The sequence below is a fragment of the Pyrus communis genome, chromosome 2 (assembly GCF_041283825.1).
Source record: "Pyrus communis isolate YQ-2024b chromosome 2, ASM4128382v1, whole genome shotgun sequence".
Taxonomy (NCBI): domain Eukaryota; kingdom Viridiplantae; phylum Streptophyta; class Magnoliopsida; order Rosales; family Rosaceae; genus Pyrus; species Pyrus communis.
The window spans coordinates 23,456,408-23,477,456 of record NC_142566.1 but is presented as its reverse complement, the minus strand read 5'-3'; the positions used below and the strand labels follow the sequence as shown (position 1 = coordinate 23,477,456).

Here is a 21,049-nt window from a genome sequence, read left to right as displayed (position 1 = left end):
AAGGGTCGTCGAGGCTTGATCTTGAATTGGTGAAGTTCTTCAAGGGCCTTTGGGGCTTGATCTTGATGAACAATTGAATAGATCTTCAAGAGCCTTTGGGGCTTGATCTTGAAGGTTGAAGAACACTTTCTTCAAAGGTCATCGGGCCTTGATCTTGAATTGGTGAAAGTTCTTCAAGGGCCTTCAGGGGCTTGATCTTGAAGGAGGATTTTGACGAAAAACGAACGAATAGAGCTTTCTCAATCCTTCAGAATTTTTGGGAATTTGGGAGGTTGGATGCTTGAGAGCTTTAGAGTTTCAAAGCTCCAAGGACACAATTCTAAGTGAATTCTCTTCCAATTTGGGAGTAGAGAAATGTATTGGTGAATTGATACCTTGATGGAGATGCCTATTTATATACTTTGAGAATGAAAGTAAGTGGATGATGTAGGTGAGTGGAGGTTGTAGGTGAAGTAAGTGGATGATGTAGGTAAAATGAGTGGAGGTTGTAGGTGAAGTAAGTGGATGATGAGTTCAAAAGGAAGACTATATCCACAAAAGCAATCCTTCATTCGCAACTAGAATTGTTATTAAATGCTCTACACTCTGCTTCCTTCTCTATTTGTTACACTAAAGAGGGATGCACGATTTTGGACGTATTGGAACTTCATTTGTTCATCAACACTAATGGGGAGATTCATAAATACAGTAAACTCAAATTCTCCTTCTTTGTCATCAATATCAACATCCAGACTATAGTGACTTTGATCATTTAACTTTAGTTTCTTTGTCATGATCAAAAGCAAACGACTTAGCAGCCAAGAGATCAATCAATTATCATCATGCATGATTGAACAAGTTCTTCGAAAATTGAACAATTTCTTCACGAGGGTTGGAGGAATTGGTTCATCTTGGAATTTCAAAAAATTGCTCTTCTTGCTCATCAACATCATCATCAGTTCTCACATCGTCTTCCGGATGGAGGATTGGAGGGCTTGAAGATTGTAGCAAGCTCAAATTCTTCGTCTTCTTCATCATCATCTTCATCAGATCGCTCATGAAATTTCTTTTACTTTAGAAAGTAGTAGTGACAAATTTCGTTGGACTTGGGAAGTTTGTTTCTAGGAAAGAACTTATTTTCTTCATCTTCATAACCTTTTAAGGGGTTTACTTGACTTGTAATGAGTAGACAAGCCAACAATTTGGAGCACCGGAAGAACAAGCTATTATCAACAATGTTTGAGCACTTCAAGAACAAATTAATGATTGTGGTGTTCAATAGCGAAGCTAGGAATAGCCAGGGGAGAGGCAAAATTTAAAACAGTAAAAGGTCCCAGAAAAATGTAGACAACCAAATCCTTTTAGATAGTAGACAATATTAATGTGGCTCATAATTAATGTATCAATACAAACAAGTTATAATATTGTGCCAACGAGGTTTTATATCATAAAAACGTCGCATAAGAGGCTCATTATTAATAAAAACAAAAACAGCTCTCAATGTAAACAATCAAGCTATCACTCAACCATTACTAGGGATGGCAATTTTAACCGTTAAATCTGATAATCATAGATAACTGCCCGAATGGATTGGATTTGGGTATGAAAATTTAGGTATATTTTGGGTATGGGATAAAACCGTGAATATTATTCAATTATGGTTTTGGATATGGTTATAAGGGTCCCCCCTCCATATCCGTACCCGAATCTGAACCAAATAATATATAATATAATTATATGTGTATATATATATATATATATATATGTATATTCATTATTCAACGAATCCATTGCCTTGAGAATACAAAAATTGCATTGTGTGAGTTGCATTTTGTAGCAAAGTTCAAAAGTTTTGATATGAATCAAAATCTATGAGAATTTAATAGTATTTATGCGAGATATCAAAGATCAACCAACATTATCAATGTTTAGCTTTAATTTTTATGTTCCACAAGATCCATTAATTAAATCATTTTATACATCAAATATTTAATGATGAAATTAATATTTACTAAATTATCATGCGTCAATTGGGCGAATATATTTTTTGTATTAACGAATATGGATATAACCGTTAACCGATGAGAAATCCGTTATCTAGTGGGTATGGTTATGGATAATACCCGATGGTTAATTTGTGGTTATGAATATGGTTAATTTTCGTGGTTATGCGGATGGATATAGTAATTTCCATCCCCAAACCGATCCGTTGTCATCCCTAACCATTACTTTCTCATTTTGTTACGCAGTGATGTTTTGACAATATTCATAACAGAAAACGCTCTCCTTACTGAAGCAGTTACAACCAGTAACACCAAAACTAATGTAATAATCTTATACACTAACCTGTAGCTTTCACACCTTCCGACCTTCACTAATTCTTGTGAAAGATCACTAATTACTTTCAATATTGAAAACTCACTATGGAAACCAAACCGTTGAATCACTTAATAAGAATCCACATAGCAAGCAAACCGTTGGAAATTATATATATTTTTATTTTTTATGACCATATATTGATCGATTCAATATATGGAAGTGTTTTTATCAAAAGAAGAAAAAATATGGGAGTGTTTGTTAAACAAAAATGACACCGTCAATTTATTTATTTTAATTCAAGTTCAAAATGACGTTGTTTTGGCTAAGGTATTTGAAAAAAAAAAAAAAAAAAAAAAAATTAAAGGCAGCATACCAGCTGAAAACCAGAAGCAAACCCAGAATCTGACAGGTTCGAAAGATTAGAGGGGCTGAATCTTCACTCTCAGTGGAGATTCTGACGAGCGGAGGGGTGGTCGCCCCTCCTCGCCTATGTAGCTTTGCCAGTGGTGGTGCTTTGGACTCTCTAAATTTATTCATCTCAATCTATATTAGGATCAAACGACAGTGCTCGGGCTCTAGCATTCCCGACTTGCAATCAGGATCAGGGCACCGAATTCTCGTGATGTTCTCTTGAAGCTTGGAACCCACGTATTCGACCATGCAGTCCGTACAATATGTATGGCTGCGATTTCTGCAATTTTTTATACCAAACGACTCGGATGCAGCCTTAGACTCAACACACATTTCACAAACAAAAGCCTCCTCATCACTTTCGTTGATCTTCGAGTTGGAAGACTCTCCGGATTGATTAACTTTACCACGCGTCTTGTGAGAGCAGTACTTTTTGTCATGATTGTTGTCGATGAATAGTCGTCCTTAATCTCGAAGGGATTAGGTTTAGGAGCGTTAACTATTTATTTGTCATTATTTGTTAGGTAAATTTTTGGAGGGAGGGTTGGAGGGCTTGAGGCTTTTAAGAAACTTGGTTTCTTCCGCTTCATCTTCATTTTAATCATCATGTCACTCAAGATATTTCTTTGATTCTGTTGTATCATTTATCGACCTACCCGAATCTTAATTAGGTTAGAAGTTTGAGAATAAATAGTTTCATCTTCTACTCGGCCCTTCCCACACCGAGTTCATCGACTTCGGCCACACAATGTTATCGAACTATAAAGATTAAAAGATTTCAACCTAACCCAATAAACGAACAGAAATTGTAAGTGTAAAGAAAAAAGAAAAAGAAGGGGAGGAGTACCTGGAATTTGATATATCAGTTCAGTATCTACAGAGGAAAATGCTTGTGAAGAACAATGAAATTAAGAAATCGGGGCTCATGGAAGAACCTTGACCTCAAAATTAGCTTAATGCTGTTTGCTTAACAATTCTCTACACTTAATTAAATAACTCTCTACACTTCACAAGAAAATAGTGGAAGATAAGTACTGCCATATAGAAGTTCTTTAGCCATTACGAACGTCATTTTGCTACAAACGAGGCCCTATACTAACAACTAGAAAAATAAATGCTTATTTTAATCAATATAAAATTGCATACAAACTGGGCTGGAATTTGAATCTGCTGAGAAATCTTCACCTTTCCAATGATCCATACTCAAGAGCTCAAGCACAGAAACCTTGGCCTTTGGCTTCAAAACACCACCGCGAGAATCGATGCCAATGTGACTAGTCGATTTTTCATTTTTGGTTGTTTTAAAACTAAACTTAAGGAAAATTTTCACAAACACCACATAATGGAGTATCATGAAAAGACCGCGGTGGTTTCAAGGATAGGATTGTCTAGAATTTCATTAGGGGCCTGGATTACTGGTTTTTGTGAAAACCTTGGTAGAGGCGAGGTTCTAGCTAGCTACTAAAGTTTGGGATGTTTTTATTGGTATGTGAAAGAATTTAAGCTAGGGTTGCAAACATTGATTGCATAAAGTCAACTCAATTAATTATGAGTGAGGTATGGACTTCATTATATAGAGATTACAAGATGAGGTTGGTTACAGTATAAACATATCATCTGATTACATTTGAAATTCAAAACTAAGTTACACATGAGTTTTAGATAAGGAAGGATTGTGATTCCTTTCTATCTGTTGAAGAGGTTGAAGAGTATCCAACTTGTGTAGCTGACTTGGAGAGACCTTTACCATGCATTTCTGACATGGAGAGAGATCTTGAATAGTTGGTTTATCACGCCCCCGCAAGCTGAGTGGGCGTTGACAAACAGGAAGCTTGGAAATGAGATAACTAAAACGAGCTGTGGACAAACCCTTGGTTAAAAGATCTGCGATTTGGTCAGCGGATGAAACATATCCCACAACCATTTCATTGCGAATTACTTTTTCTCTAACATAATGATAATCAACTTCCACATGACGCATACGAGCCTGATAAACTGGATTGGAAGCTACTGCCAATGCACTGATATTGTCACACCACAATCGTGGTGGATTGAGAGGCAGATGAAGATCACAAAATATGTGGCGGAACCAAGACAAAGTGGCAGAGGTATAGGCCATTTGTCGATACTCAGCCTCTGTACTGGAGCGAGACACACCTCTTTGTTTTTTAGAACTCCAAGAGATTAAGTTATCCCCTAGAAAAATGCAATGACCACCAGTGGAGCGACGATCATCGGGGTCACCAGCATAGTCTGCATCTGCAAAGGCTGTTAGGGACAACGAACTGGGTTTGTAAACTATACCACGATCATGAGTGGCTTTCAAATAACAAAGAATACGCTTGACTGCAACCCAATGTGTAGTGGTGGGTGAATGCATATACTGACAGACTTGATTTACAGCGAAAGCAATGTCAGGCCGTGTGAATAAGAGGTATTGGAGAGCCCCAACAACACTTCAAAAATTTGTACCATCATCCAAGGGCTCACCCTCATATAGACTAAGCTTGCGGCCAGGGAGGGCTGGAGTAGACAATGGTTTGGCGTCAGCCATTTTAGTGCGTTTGAGTAGGTCCAGGATATATTTTGACTGTGTTAAATACATGGCCGTCGGTGTTCTCGTAATTTCCATTCCCAAAAAATAATGTAAGGCGCCAAGGTCCTTCATTGAAAATTTGTTTCCCAATTGTTGAATCAATGTGGAGATGTGGGATGGATTATTACCTGTAACAAGAATGTCATCAACGTAGATGAGTAAATAAATAACAGTAGTTCCATTGAAGTAAATAAACAGCGAAGAATCTGCCATTGATGCATGAAACCCGAGCTCTTCCAAATGTTGAGAGAAGCACTGAAACCAGGCACGAGGGGCCTGTTTTAAGCCGTATAAGGACCGTCGAAGACGACATACATGTGCTGGAAACTGTGGATCGACAAAGCCAGAAGGTTGGCGCATGTATACTTCCTCAGTTAAAGAACCATGGAGAAACGCGTTTTTGACATCAAGTTGGCGTATTTGCCAGTTAAAATGAAGAGCCACGGAAAGAATAAGTCTGATGGTAGCATGAGTGACGACATGACTAAACGTCTCGCTGTAATCGATTCCTTCTTGTTGACGAAAACCATTGGCAACAAGACGGTCTTTAAATCTTTCAATGGAACCGTCAGATTTACGTTTAATACGGTACACCCATTTATTTGGTAGAACATTCATGGCGGAATGAAAAGGAACTAAGGACCACGTTCCTGTTTGTTGCAGAGCATTGAACTCTTCTGCCATTGCCATACGCCATTCAGGGTACCTATTTGCCTGTGTAAAACAAGTGGGCTTAACTATTTCATTAGTCACATCAGAAACCAGCGCATATTTGGGATTGGGTTTGTGGATGCCATCCTTTGAACGTGTGACCATGGAGCGAACAGGTTGAATGTTTCCTGGAGAGGAAGATGAGACAAGAGCAACACCTATTACATTCGTAGAGGATAGGAGTGGGGAAAGGGCAGGTATAGAGTGCACAGGTGAGATGGGTGATGGTGATGGAAGAGGATTGTTTAATATAGGTGAATAGGTAAGTTGAGGTGGTGTGGATGATATAGTGGGAGGGATGGGGATTTGCGGATTGAGGGACAAGGTTTGCTATGTGCTTATGTGATCTTGGGTTACTCCTCATATTGCCAATTGGTTTTATGGTGGAACCTCAATTTCATCATGGTATCAGAGCGGGTTGTCCTCGTGTGAAGCCAAACGGCCACACGCGCTCCACGTCACCCAGCTGTTATCCACGTGTAGGCTTGAAAATCTGCCACACGTGCGGGGGCGTGTTGACAGTTGTCCCACATCAGTGAGGGACAAGGTTTGCTATGTGCTTATGTGATCTTGGGTTACTCCTCATATTGCCAATTGGTTTTATGGTGGAACCTCAATTTCATCAGTATGAAGCTTGTGTGAATAACGGAATTGAGAATATTTTGGTGACTCTAATTTCTCGCTTGCTTCCCTTGATATATATAAAATGTTGAAATTGATTATTGATCATCCTTTCGGAAGTTTGGTTATGAATTCTTATTATCTTATCAAAAAGTTGGTCTTATGAATTTCTGAAAATTTATCATGAAACGAACTTTGTTGCTAATATTTTGGCCTTTCCAAGATTATCCTGCAATCCAGGTCCCTTTTTTTGGTGAGTTCTTCCTTTTCGTCAATTATTGCTTGCCTGGTTGGCTTTGTGACATTTTTGTGTAGTTTTTCTTTTCTTTCCGAAATTATGCCTCGTTGTCGACCAAAAAATAAAAAGACACATGTTTGTTATTTCTTTTTCTGCTAGGTTTATCGTATATACTTATGATCCTAATTTTACTTTGAGAATAGCCAATTTTTTTTAACATCATATAAGCATAGATCCCAATCAAAGATGACAAAGTAAAAATACCATAACTTCATGTTCAGTAGGCACAGAAGCATTGTTTCTGACACGATGCAAGCGCACAAACTTTCAAACAGAAAATGTCAACAAAATCAATTACTGAACGAGTTCAGATAAAAATTGATGAAATCAAGTGCAATGTTCCAGAAGATGCAAACACAAAAAATAGTTGAACCAAGTATTTGGAATATTTCATGTATTCTTCTCCAACAAAATAGTAAAACCAAGTATAAGGAAATATATATGGGAATAGATTAGGATTCAGCACTAAAGCTCACAACACAAATTTCATACGGTTATAGAGTACCATATGATGAACCAAAACCAAACAAGAATATTATGAACTGATCAGCACTTCAACATGAACATGCAAACAATCAAATTTTCACAAAGCACTTGCCCAACTGTCAAACAGGTCAGGAGGGAGAATGGGACGACAATGCTTGGGACTTAGCGAACCTGAAACGCAATCAGGAGTGGGGCACGGAATGCTTACGATGTTCTGTCGAAGCTTGGTGGCCACGTGCTTGATCATGCAGTCCTTGCAATAAGCATGTCCACAGTTTTTTATGGCGAACCACTCGGATGAAACCTTGTGCTGAACACAGATTTCACAATCAAAAGAAGAGTGGTTGCTGTCGGAGGAGTGTTCTGGTTCATTGTCCCGCTTTTTGGCAGGAGGAATAGTACTATTTTTGAGATCTTCTAGTTCTCCTTCCGTAGGTGTTCTACTGAAGTCAAGGTTGGACCTTGCAGTATTGGGCAACCTAACAACTTCTTCTTCTTCTGATGGGTGCCAAGATTCTTCTGACCTAACCTCTTTTTCTTCTGCTTGGTAACATCTTTGATCTTCTCCTTTGGATTGGCAACAGTATTGATCATCGTCTTCTTCGTCATCTTCTTGGTACTTATCTTGTCCTTCCTCTGGCCTAACTTCTTGTTGATTTTCTTCTTCTTCTTGATACCAAACTTGTTCTTCCTCTAACCTAACTTCTTCTTCTTTTTCTTTTTCTTCTTCTTCTGATTGGTACGGAACTTCTATTGGTCTGTCTTCTTCGTCTAATTGGTACTGACGTTGATCTTCTTCCTTCTCCTCTTGCCTAACTTCTTGTTCTTCGCCTTCTTCTTCACTGAGAGGAGTGGAGTTAAGATCAAGTTTGATTCTTTTATTACCCACGTCATCGTCATCATTGTCATCATAACCACCATCATCATAATAGTCCTGATCATTGCCGTCGAAGTCATCACGATCATCACAACCTCCTACTTGTTGGTCCCAATCTTCTCGCCAAACTTCTCCCTCTAAGTTATATCCTTCGCCTTCTTCACTGGGAGCAGGAGTGGAGTTAAGGTCAAGTTTGATTTCTTCAACTTCTTCTCCTTCACCATCACAACAATCCCTTTGCTTTACGTTGTTGGACCAAGTACTCTCCAAGAGCATCCTATCGTCATCTTCTTCTTTAGTAGAAGCAGGCATGTTAAGATCCAAGTTAATCCTTTCATCTATTTTCTCCGTTTTGTCGGAAGAAGTACTCGAACTTGACCTAGTACTTTTTACTTCTTCTTCCTTATCGTCATCGCCGCTCGAGATGTTTCTTCTGGCTTGCTTGCTTGGACGATTGTCGCTGCTGGACGCATCGTAATCGCTGATCTCGATCCTTCGCTTTTCAGAATTAGGGTTAGCCAAACTACCAAAGCTCTCCAAATTTTCCTTGATCTCCATAAACTTTATCTTTCACAAACTGACAGTGAATTAGGGTTTGAAATTCTCTTAAGCTTTGCACCCTTTCATCTTCTTCTTTCAAGTCGCACACTTCTTGTAGGGTTTAGGTTTGCTGTAAAGGATTTTAAAAGTACTTAGAGACGAATCCTGACCCTTTTCGGTTTGAAGATCAAATCCTTACAAAATAGGGAATCCATCAAATTCGGAAAGTAGGGCCATGGGTCAATACGGCCCGGTCGTAACGCCGAGCTTTTATTTGGGCCTGGGCTGAACTAACCCTTACATCTTCACAACGGACCGTGTCGAAAAGTTTTAAGAACGAGTAGGGCTAGAGCGCTACTACTCAATCCAGGCCGGACTAACCCGGTCTACATCAAACAAACTCATTTTTCAGCTCATCAAATGTTTGATATAATGCATGTTAAGTATATCTCTGCAGTATTTGACAAATTGCGTGGAGAGCAATCGAAAAATTCTTTCGTTTAGCACTCATCAAATTACTTCGGTATATGTCGATTTGTTGATATGTGCATAACTTGGTTCGGCTGACAACAAGCTCACCAAGTATTAAAAAAAAATGCCTCAGTACATAAACTGAATTTTTTTTACACGTTTCGTGCTCTGTTTCTACTAAAAAAACCTTTAACACTTATTCCCCCAATTTGCATCCTGAATCTGCTGCCACTGAGTACATCTACATAATATTTTATTATTAGATTTAAATCTACAAAATAAAATTGATGTTTAGGTGAGAATAGTTAGCCTTATTCCGGCCTGTCCTTCTTGTCTCCCTTGTGAGTTGTGACTAGAGCTTCCCCGATTCATAGTTTTTCCATCCCAAATAAATAAATATTGCCATTAATCTTGTTGTCAACTTTAAATCTCTTCGCTTTTAAATTCATCTAGTCCTTTTCCTTTGTCAACCAAATTCATTTATCTGATTTTGGTCAAGTGATTAATTTTCATACATAATTTCTGCAAATTTGAGCTTAACTAAGCTGGCTAAGGTGGTATACTTTACCTGTTACATTTGAGTTCCAATACCTCCTCATCTCTACTAATTAATGAAATCCTCTTTGTCAACCAAAAAATGATGAAAAGACAAATTAGTTTTCTATCACACAAAAAAATGATGGGCAATAATGTAATTTCACAGGTTCAAATTTTACTGTTTTTTTTATTAAAACCTCACCTACAGGTGATGTTAAAATACATCCAATATTAAAAAATCAAAATCAAAAAATAAAAAATAAAAATAAAAAACAAAAACCTCCCACTCTCCCCCTCCATGTTCTCTCTCTCCCTCTCCCTCTCTCCTTCTCATTTTCTAAAAATATGTGTTCATACACACAAAGTGTGTAGGTAAATGTTAGTATGTAGATGATTCTAATATATAATGTAATTGTGACTCAAATTCGAGTCTCTTCTTTATATTTAAATAAATTTAATGTAAAATATCATTTGTATATGAACATAGACTTAAATACGTAGAGTGTCATTTGTATCCAAATAGAGCCTTAAATATACTCAGTAATACTGAAAAGCTGCTAATATCCTTGGTTAGTAAAGGACCAAGATTATTTATAGCTGATGGATGGATATGTGTCTATGTTGCACATGTTATTTTGGCAACTGCTAATGAAGAAAACGCAGCCGACGAGGAAACCGCAACCGGCGGCCGCTCTTAAAACTGTCAAGATAAAGCTACATGGTCCTGCTACTAGCCTACTACTTCAGAAGTGAAAATTGCTGTGCTTCTGGGTCATCAACCACATCGCCAATGGTGAGCTTCTCCTTATCAGAAAAGAGATGTTCTAGGTTGTATGGCCCTACATCAGAAGGGGGTCCATTCCAGAGAGTCTTTGCAAGCTGCTCGTGGATCCTCTCAGTGGGATGAAAAGAATCCCACCATACATATTCATCAGCATTATCGCATAACTGGTAATCCTTAACTTCCTTTGTGCCTCCACAGCTAAATATACCCCCATATGGTCCAGTTCCACAACAAGCATTCACTCCATCTTTGAAACCTACACAGTAAATTTAAGATCAACTTACTACCAGTAAATTTATGTTCACACTCTTTAAATATATGAAAAAAACATGCATACCATATTTGGAGGGATCCTCTATTCTTTCAAGGAGCCAACCATAAAAATTGGAGTTGCAGTACTTGAAATCCTTGAGCATATATTGAAGACTGTTGAGTACAGATTTTACGGCATTGTTATGTGCTAGAGCAAGGGCAGAAGCTGCTTCAAAACATCCCCCTCCACCGGATTCCGGGTTCATACTGTTCACAGCTCTAAAGGCAGGCAAGCAACCAAGTGGACACAACCTTAGGAAGGCAAACTTTCGCCCGCCTGTCTCATATAACGCCTGCATAAGATTGCAACAACCCAAACATCAATATGCCACGTTTTGGGATAGATTGTCGGTTGTCACTGATTGTACATAACCATGCATGATCTTTATCCCTCTCTCTTCACGTAGTCTCATATGTGACGAATCACGTGATGAGAGAGATAAATGTGCAGTTGTTATATACAGCTGGTGATATACAAAGCTTTAATAAGACTTACTTGAATTGTCTGTGTCAAGTTTCCAATGACCATTCCCACAAATTGTTCAGGGTTATATTGTTCCTGCATTTTTGGACTGCCTAAATAACCACCCATGTAATCGTTGCTTCCCATGCTAATGAAATAAACTGCTTCTGATATCACTTCCTTCGCTTCCACTTCTCCTAATTTTTCAGTCAATGATTTTTGCACCTCTTCAAAGTTTTTCAATTGTGTTTGAAGATCAATCGCCTAGAAATTACATATTGATCAAGAAAAACGGTCATAGACAAACCACAAATGTATATGATTCAACAAAAACATAATTGCTGTTTACAAACTTTTAATAAAAAATAAAGACTGGAGGGCACTAGTATTACACACAGTAAAGAGGCACTAAATCGTGGTTCTATATGCTGCTTGTTGGCCATCGATTGTATATTTCCAATCAAAAGTTTGTAACTAGCTCTATTTGTGCTTATTTTTTTCGGAATCTAATTCAATTTCCTACACAATAAATAGGAGGATAATAATTCATAGCAATAAAAGACTGAAGATTTTCCCACCAATCCTTGATTGGTTTCAGAAAGGACTCCAGCTCCACCAGATGCAAAGTTAACACCATTCGTATAATCAGCAGTTGATGGTTGTAAAAATGGAGGGATTAGTGGCAGCTTTGCATATTCAGCTGCATCATGAGCATTCAGCTAGTTAAGGTAATTACCATTTAAAAAATTTACGAAAAGCATACATCAGGAGTACTCACTTACCTATATAATCTACGATGATTCGACCGTCGGAGAAGCGTCCGGTGGGAGTTTCAAAGAAGCCATTCTTCCCATATGGCTCGTAATGTGCTTGGTTCTCAGGAATTGTGGTGATGTGATTATTGTTGCCAGAATCAACTGTGGAGTCACCAAAGATGAACAAGGCAGCAGTCCTGCTGCTTAGTGTTTGATCACTACCACATGATCCAAACCCAATTGAGAAAAGTAGAGTACTTAAACAGATGATGATTTTTTGATGGTTCAAGAGACAAATCTGCAGGCTTGCCATTTGAGATGAAATTACTCCCTTCTGTCCTCTAGGCGCTTGTGTATATATATACAAGTGGATGCCAAAACGTCATTAATTTTTAATAGATACAAATTACGTTGTAATTATCATCCTGAAGGAAAAGTCAATTAGTATAAAGCCAAATTAACATTGGGCATTTCACTAACCAATCTTATTCTGGAGTAGATATCATAGGTCCTATTTCTTGTATTATAATTCAATTAAACCTTAATCTTTGTCAGGCGAAGGACTAGGATGAATTGCTAAGTCACATCCTCGAGAGTATTTTATTTGCAAGATAATATTAAAGCGATCGTTTTTATTTTTGTTTTTTATAATTATATTAGCTGATGACATAATGTGATAATTGATGTGTTAGTAATTATTAACAATTGCGACAAGTCGTAAATACATAAAATATTAGTCTATTTTCTTTTATAATTTTTTTCCGAAAATGTTAGTCTATTTAGAAATTTGTTATTATCATAGCCACAAGTCTGATGGTCAAGGGCTCAAAGGAGATTAGTGAGATGCAAACGATGTCGTTTGCTGGTCAAATTCCAAACTTAATTCTCATAAATTTAGAAAAAATTGTTAAAAAGAGAATTGAATATTCACGGACGGTGCGTTTCAAGTATAAGGGTTCATCCGTAATTATACCGCGCAACGAAATCCTCCCTGCAATCTTGTTCCACAGCGACCTCGTTTTCGCGAGTTCGCCACTGCTCTGCAAACCCTAATTACTACAATTTGAAAAATCTCTTCCTCCGCCCTAATTCCACTTCGATATCCCAATGGCACCGACGACATCGTCGAAGAAAAATTACAAGGAGAAAGTTACTCGCCGCAAGTGAGTTAAACATTTCAATTTTTTACTACTTTTTCACTTTCCGACGCACATTGGGCTTCCAAATTTCCAAGTCAATATTTTGATTCAAAGTTTCAATTTTTATTCGATTTTTATTTTGTTTTAGTTTTTGTGCTTTGTTAAAATCTGGGAAAAAATTCAGCTTGATTTGCATTGTCACGTAATTATTGGGAAACTAATTTGGAATGCAGAGTATGTGTTTGATGTAATGCTTGTGTGGTGCTGCATGCAGGGAGGAGAAAGCGGCGGAGCAACCGGATTTGCCGAAATACAGAGACAGAGCTAAGGAGCGAAGAGAAGATCAAAATCCCGATTATGAGCCGACTGAATTGGGTTCTTTCCATGCCGTTGCGCCTCCCGGGAACATTGATCTCCGGTTATTATCTAATTTTTCTTGTTCAATTTGTCAATGGTATGCCATTTTAGTAGCTAATTATATTTAAATTGGTATTTGCAGGGCAGCTGAGGTGCAGAAGTTATCCATTGAGAAGAGCAAGTATCTTGGAGGTTCGTGTTACGCATTATTTTAGAAATTTGTTCCCACTTATTTGCAGGGTCTCAGTTTTCAGTGTAGTATTCATTTTTTACCATGTTTATGAAGTGAAGTGGGATAGAAACGACGTTGCATTTGTTGCTATCTATGAGAATTCACGAAGTCACCTAATCAATAGTTTTAGGGCTAGCCATTTTGTTTACACGTGGAAGGGCATTGACTTATTTTATGCTGAACTCGATTAATATTGTTCAGGTGATGTGGAACACACACATTTGGTCAAAGGATTGGATTACGCTTTACTTAACAAAGTAAGAAGTGAGATTGACAAAAAGCCAGATGATGGAGATGATGTTGATGCAAAATCTAGGTAATTCCGTAATTGTATATGCATTACTTGTCCTACTGTCAAGTTTTGTGTAATCTTAAAAACTTCGGTATTAAATTTTGCAAACATGATGTATTGGGCATTAAGTTCTGTTGATATTGACCATTTCAAGTGTTAATATGAAGAATGATGGCCATATCTCAAGAAACTTCTTTAGCTGTTTCATAGTGTGTGCTAACACGTGTGTGCTTCCTATTCGCTGACAGAGCATCTAAGGAAGACCAAAAGTTGTCGTTTCGCACCGCTACCGCAAAGGTATGTTACTTTTAGTGATATGATGAGGCAGTTATATTCTTAAGTCATTATCTGTTTACATTGATGTCTCATTTCTGTGTTTCAGTCAGTTTACCAATGGATAGTCAAACCCCACGCCGTTATCAAAACCAATGAGATGTTCCTTCCTGGTAGAATGTCATTTATTTTTAACATGGTAAGAGCCTTTGTTTCTCTTTTGATATTAAGTCTGGTTAATCTAGATCGGAGTAACCTTTCTTGGGAACAATTTGTGCTCATGTTTTAACATGCCTGAACCCTTATAGACTTTGGGTGGCCTGTTCAGAATAATTCTGTGTTTAGTTGCCACCTAAATCATGTGTGGAAGTCAAACTTTGAGTAGAAGTGTGTGTAGACACTTCTTTGAGAGCATCGAGCTTGCTATTGTAGGATACTGAATGAATGTGAACTCCCATTTTCCCGGCATTAACATCATGTTCTGTATTTTGCATCTCAGGAGGGCGGATACAGTCATGACATCCCAACCACCTTGCATAGGAGTAAAGCAGACTGTCCACAGACAGAGGTTAAAAGATTCTCAATCTTTCATGAGGTTTTCCCATCATTGTTGGACTGTTTATCTGATTTTGGCTTCAACTTTGTGTAGGAAGCGGTAACTGTCAATGTTGATGGTTCTGTACTTGACCGAATTGCTAAAATCATGTCATATCTTCGTCTTGGATCTTCTGGGAAGGTTCTCAAGAAGAAAAAGAAGGAAAAAGATGCAAGAGGTAATTTCCTATGGTGCTTTTTGGTAAAAAATTACTGAATAATCAGTTTTAAACAACATAAGACCTTGATACAATTGTCTATAATGAACTGCCATAATATCCTTATAAGTCGAAGCAATAAGATACATAAAGCATGTATTTCAAATCATTGTCCATGATAATAATTGTATGGGCATTATGCCTAGACGGTTATATGGTTCTGTGCTTGGAGCTAAGTATCCCAAACTCGTGGTGAAACAGGGCAGCTAACAACCATTCCAGATAGTCAACTTATTCAACTCAGATTTTCAGACGGAAACAAAACCAAACTAAACTAACTTATGTCGGATGTTGGCATTTTAAAATATGCTGTGATGAGTGAAGTGATCAGATTCCATTATTTAATTTTGAGATTCCACACCAACTATTTTCATCCTTCATCCTTTATGTGCTTTTTGTTTGTTTATTAGTGTAATTACTTGATCAACATTTTTTCTTGGCCTCATTTATTTTTGGTACAGGAAAGATTTCAGTTGGTAATGAGTATGATGGAGAGGATAAGCCCTTGAAGCCTGATGTTGGGATTTTGAAGAATGAAACTAAAAAAGAGATTTTGCCACCACCACCTCCACCCCCTCCCAGGAAAAATCACATAGATTCAAAAGCACCACAAGGCCCAACTGTTGCCAGAGTAGATGAGGATGACATTTTTGTTGGGGATGGCGTTGAATATGTTGTTCCTGGTAAAGACTTGAGTCTAAGCCCTCTTTCCGAAGACATGGAAGAGTCTCCTCGGAACAAGGAAAGAGTTTCTTTTTTTGATGAACCTGCTTATGGTCCCGTACAACCCATCCAACCCTATGGGGTGCCTCAAGAATGGCAAGATATGGTATGTCTATCCTTTCCTTTTCATTCTGGAAATTGTAGTATAACTGTATATCTGAACAGAAACTTGACTTTCATGTCACTATGGATGAGTTATTTTCTGTTACATTTTGGGTTCAGAATGGATACGATGTGGCACAAACACAGCCAATGGCTGATGCCTACCAGGGGGAGTGGCCAGAATACCAATATGCAGAGCAAATGTCTTATCCTGAACAATACCTCCAGCCAAATATGGAAGGTTACGATGCGCAAACAGGCTTAAACATGCAGGATCCACGCTTTATGACTCAAGAGCAGAAGGATCGGGGTTTAGGATCCGTGTTTAAGCGGGATGACCAAAGACTTCAACAATTAAGGGAGAAAGATGCCCGAGAAAAGGATCCCAACTTCATCTCGGAGAGTTATTCTGAATGTTACCCTGGCTACCAAGAATATAATCGTGAGGTTGTTGACAGTGACGATGAAGATGACTTGTCAAAAATGGATATGGGTGGACGAGTAAGTTTCTGATAAAACATGAAGAAAATATATTCGATTCTTTCTAAAATTTGTTGCAATCGTTGCTTATGTTGTTATCAATATATTTCTCTGACAGGCTAAGGGTCGTCTTCACCGGTGGGACTTCGAGACAGAAGAAGAATGGGCAACATACAATGAGCAAAAGGAAGCTATGCCCAAGGCAGCTTTCCAGTTTGGTGTGAAGATGCAAGATGGTCGTAAGACACGAAAGCAAAACAAGGACCAGAAGATCACTAATGACCTCCACAAGATCAACAAGATACTTGCTAGAAAGAAGATGGAAAAGGATATGGATGGTGGTGAGGGTGGCGGCCATTATGACGATGATGAACAGCCTGGCAAGAAGATTCGAGTTTGAAGCTAGTTTACTTATTAGGGAACTCAGAGGTTGGCTTTATGTAAAGAGTCCTGGCTTGTTTCCTTCTTGATGACAAGCTCGTTGGCTGACAGGGGCCCAAACCATGGCTCTGATATCATGTTGAAGATTTTTAAATCGACAAGCCCGGGGGACCCCTCTAACTACACTGATAATGTGCCCAACTTTACTCCCTGCACAATCCGTGAGGTGTGGAGTTTTACCACAAAAAGTTTCGGTATTAGTTAGAGTGAAGTAATCATATTTAAATCCCATTATTTTCTTTTCACCCGTCGATGTAGGATTCCAACAAGCCCGGAGCCCATCTTTTGAATATGGAAGCAGCCAGTACATCGAAAACTGCCTTAACACCCGTTGCATAAAGTCATTTTTGATGTAGTGGTCGATTACGTAGTTTCTGTAAGTCATCATAACATGGACACTTGTCTATCTATTTCTCATATTGTAGAACCAAAAACTCTTGTTACAGGCTAGGGGTTGAGTTTAAAGGTCAATACATTTCTATCATATTTTTGTTGCAATCATTTCTTCCCGTTATTGTCAATATATTTCCCGACAGGCTAGGGGTATTCACCGGTGGGACTTCGATGGTGGTGAGGGCGGCGGCCATTATGACTACGATGAAGAGCCCGGCAAGAAGATTTGAGTTTGAAGCTAGTTTGGTTATTAGGTCAACAAACTGTAATATTTAGTGGGAAAATTTTGATGTATCTTCCAACTGCGCGTTGGATGGAGGGAAGTGAATGAAAATTATCCGTTTTGTTGTTTGGGTGTTTAACAGAAACGAATTGAAAGATCACAAATCAATATAATTATTTTTAGCACTTTGTTCATGGTTTAGCTCTCTTTCTTTCCCCTTCCTGAACCAAAAGAAATCGGACACTCATAAGTCCGACTCATCAAATTACTGATGAAGCCAACAAACTAAAACACACTGTTTAGATGAGGAAATTTAAAATTACTAAGAAATTTTCTTATTTGGCAACTTAAAAGACAATAAAATTTGAATATGGAAATTGTTAATTTTAATATCTCACTCATAAAAATTTGAAAATGACACCTATTTACATAGAATTTAAACTTGCGAATTGAAGCTCCTAAATTCTAAATTTTTTTTTCCACATGGAATTTCTAAATTTCTATGTAAATCCAAACAATGAAACCAATGCATGCCAATATATGAATTCTAATTTTTGTCCACATTCTAAATTTATTTCTCTCGTCCAAACATACAAAGATGTTTATTTAAAAAGAAACAACTTCTTCTCGTCGTGCTCAAATCAAGTGCCTGTATCGATTAAAAGAAAAAAAAAATGATATAAGCAAGCCAAATTCGCATTCATCTACTTTACAAAACCTTACTTTTTCCTCGATGGCCAAATAAAAACTTGGCAACGTCGTTATACAAACTTCTAGTTAAATTGTTTGGTCCAATTAATACTACAATATCTCTAAATTTCGAGAAAGACTTTTATAATATGAATATGCTACCATCGTGACATCTTGTGCAATTAAAAACGCAAAAATACCAAAACTAGATGAGATTGGACTGGATCAATCCTTGGAGATCTATGTCTATATAAATGCTCATTCATTTGCTATCAGAAGAAATATATCTCTTATTTTTATGTTGGAAATAAGCAGTGAACTCAACACCGAAAAGAAAGAAGAGTAAACAAACAGGAATAAAAACCATCCCCATCAACAATGCAATTTAACAGGTCGGAAAAAGAAAACATAAACTAGCATGCAGAAAAACAAGCCAAGAAGAGAGTTGCCCCAATGGCAATCTCATTTTTCAAGCGGATTGAGCACATGACCAGTGAATAAGACTGTTTCAGTCATTTCCTCTCTGATGAAAAGCATGAAAGGGTGATCTGCCACAAAGTCTATATTTTTGGGACGAAGTGGACGACGACTTTTACAACCGAAACCCCGAACTACAGCAGTAGAAACAGCCGCAGCTTCTGTGCCTTTTTCATTAACTTCAATGAAAGATTTATGATATATTTTGCATTCATCAGGAGATGCTTCCACCATCTCCGTTAAGTCACTGCCATTGAAAGGCAGCAGCAGTCCAAATCCTTGAGAATTTTGGATGCTTCAAATGTAGAGGTAAATTTAAACATTGGAATTTTGATCTCACCAACTCTGAGTGGTGTCTGGGGACGGTGGCTATCTAAGAAACCAGGCTCGGAACAAACTCTCTCCACCAAAGCAGGGAGCCCATCTCTTGAATCCGGAAGCAACAAGTACATTGAAAACTGACGCTTCATGTCTTTGCCTTGTTCGTAAAATAGTTTCAAGACTTTGAAACCGTCAAACTCTTCTACAAATTGGTTCTTGGAGCTTGTCATGAACGGAGCCTTAACAGAAGTACCGTTAAGAAGGTGGAAGTCGTCCTCTTTTGTTTCCCGTGCATTGAACTTGTCGCTCCAAAGGCCTTTGAAGTATAATTTATTTGAAAATATAAGCATGGTGTACTTGTTAACTGACATAGGAGGAAGAGCCTCAGTAATATGGCCTTTCGTTTCCTTTTCGGCCCATAAATTCACTTCATGTCTCACTTCTTCAGGGTTCTTGAAACTAATATGTCTTATAGCCGCCTTATAAACAGTGTCCACAACCTCTTTGAAAGAAGGTTTGATGGGGAGAGAATCCTTGACCCAAAGGCTATTGGCAAAGCATAGGCGGGGTCCGCTTCTATTGGATCCGTCTGCGAAGATTAGAGGGACAAGATGGGAGGCGAGAGAGTGGAGTTGCTCGGTGGAGTCGGACTTGAGGAAAGAGAGCAACTGGTCCTGTGTGAGACCTTTTGAACCGGCTGTTTGTTGTGCCTTGGCCCGTTCGTTAATGCGGAACCGAGATTCAGATTACAACCTCACCAAAATCACACACAGTTGAACAAAATAAAATACAAGAAATAAAGACACAGAGAAATTTGCGAGGTTCGGCAAAAAACTGCCTACGTCCCCGGAGAGATATTGCTCTTCACTATGAGAACAGTACAAGCTACACATGAGTTAAATCGACATAACCCAATCCCATATCCCTTGTACACCCATTCACAGAATTTTCCCAAGAGCCTCACTCTACCCCAAGAGTTCTTTCACTAGAATACATTTCACTCTAACTCTTTTGATTTTCTCTCAACCCATGTTCAACATTTTCCATGGGAGAGCCGAATGCTCTCCCCCTTGGATGCTCTGTTTTTCACTTCACAAAGGCATAACCAAATGTCTTAATATAAACAAAAGGCCCCGCCTTCTCTCTCTCCTCTTGTCTCTTTCGGCTCATCACACAAGGCCAATTCTTTGCCTTTGTAAAAGCCACAAATCAAGGGCTAGACATCATAATGATGTCCCCCTTTTTCTTTGTCCCTTTCTTTAGCAGAAAGTAGCTAGCACTCCACATGATTGAGATGAAATTGTTGCCAACTCATAATATGAGCCAATCACAACACTGTTAACAGCCACAGTGCGACCTGGATGGATAGCGGCGAGTACACGATGTTCCTCTCTTTTCCTTCAGTCATAAGAAGATGACTAGTGATTTTGAGTGTGACGTCGGTGAGGTTGCTGGCTTCTTTGGGATCCATGGTGAAACTGTCTATGTTTGTGAAACTATCTAGGTTTTGATCAGAAGTAATATGTGAAATCTTCGGTTTTTAATTTCCTTGATTGATCGCTATCGGGCAAGGGAAACGAATCGTTTGCCTCGGCTGCAGCAGGAGCAGCGGCACCAGTGGAAGCAACTGCCGGAGCACCGCCATCCAATTGTACGGAGGAGGTCAACGTGCCTTCAGACGCAAGGGAGGGAGCCGTTGGGTTTTGTTTGGGATCCATTCTTTGAGAATATAACGTTGCTAGTGTGAAAAGAGGAATGTGAAACTGTTGGATCGATCGGCATGTGGAAGAAGGGTTTCCTGTAATTAATATTCAAACCCTGGAACACTGACGGCGGTGTTGTAAAGTTACCCTAAATTAGGCTTCTTATATAGGCACAAAACGACGGACCTTGGGTTGTGGAAGCCCATCTCTTACTTGCCGCACAAGAATATT

General features: G+C 38.5%; 2 protein-coding genes and 1 pseudogene across 4 annotated transcripts; 1 reads left to right on the top strand and 2 right to left on the bottom strand.

The window, feature by feature from the left end:
* Positions 1–10,393: 10,393 nt before the first annotated feature.
* Positions 10,394–12,487, bottom strand: LOC137746650 (GDSL esterase/lipase 5-like). Its single transcript, XM_068486655.2, has 5 exons — positions 12,188–12,487; positions 11,984–12,105; positions 11,439–11,669; positions 10,968–11,235; positions 10,394–10,886 (listed from the first exon to the last, which is right to left on the bottom strand). The coding sequence occupies exons 1-5, from the start codon at positions 12,471–12,473 to the stop codon at positions 10,585–10,587; spliced, it is 1,209 nt and encodes a 402-aa protein (XP_068342756.2). The 5' UTR covers positions 12,474–12,487; the 3' UTR covers positions 10,394–10,584.
* Positions 12,488–13,066: 579 nt separating this feature from the next.
* On the top strand, positions 13,067–17,812 carry LOC137747613 (suppressor of mec-8 and unc-52 protein homolog 2). Of its 3 annotated transcripts, XR_015957863.1 has the most exons (13): positions 13,082–13,323; positions 13,574–13,717; positions 13,799–13,848; positions 14,090–14,204; positions 14,429–14,477; positions 14,563–14,652; positions 14,953–15,021; positions 15,103–15,226; positions 15,727–16,094; positions 16,211–16,591; positions 16,689–17,177; positions 17,270–17,387; positions 17,548–17,812. XR_015957863.1 is itself a non-coding variant. In XM_068487752.2 (11 exons), the coding sequence occupies exons 1-11, from the start codon at positions 13,268–13,270 to the stop codon at positions 16,968–16,970; spliced, it is 1,728 nt and encodes a 575-aa protein (XP_068343853.2). In that variant the 5' UTR covers positions 13,067–13,267; the 3' UTR covers positions 16,971–17,812. The 3 variants fall into 3 exon arrangements, 1 of the variants encoding a protein (XP_068343853.2); XR_011069981.2 differs by having other exon boundaries at positions 17,270–17,812; XM_068487752.2 differs by having other exon boundaries at positions 13,067–13,323; positions 16,689–17,812.
* Positions 17,813–18,605: 793 nt separating this feature from the next.
* On the bottom strand, positions 18,606–20,936 carry LOC137746630 (serpin-ZX-like; annotated as a pseudogene).
* Between the last annotated feature and the right edge of the window lie 113 nt (positions 20,937–21,049).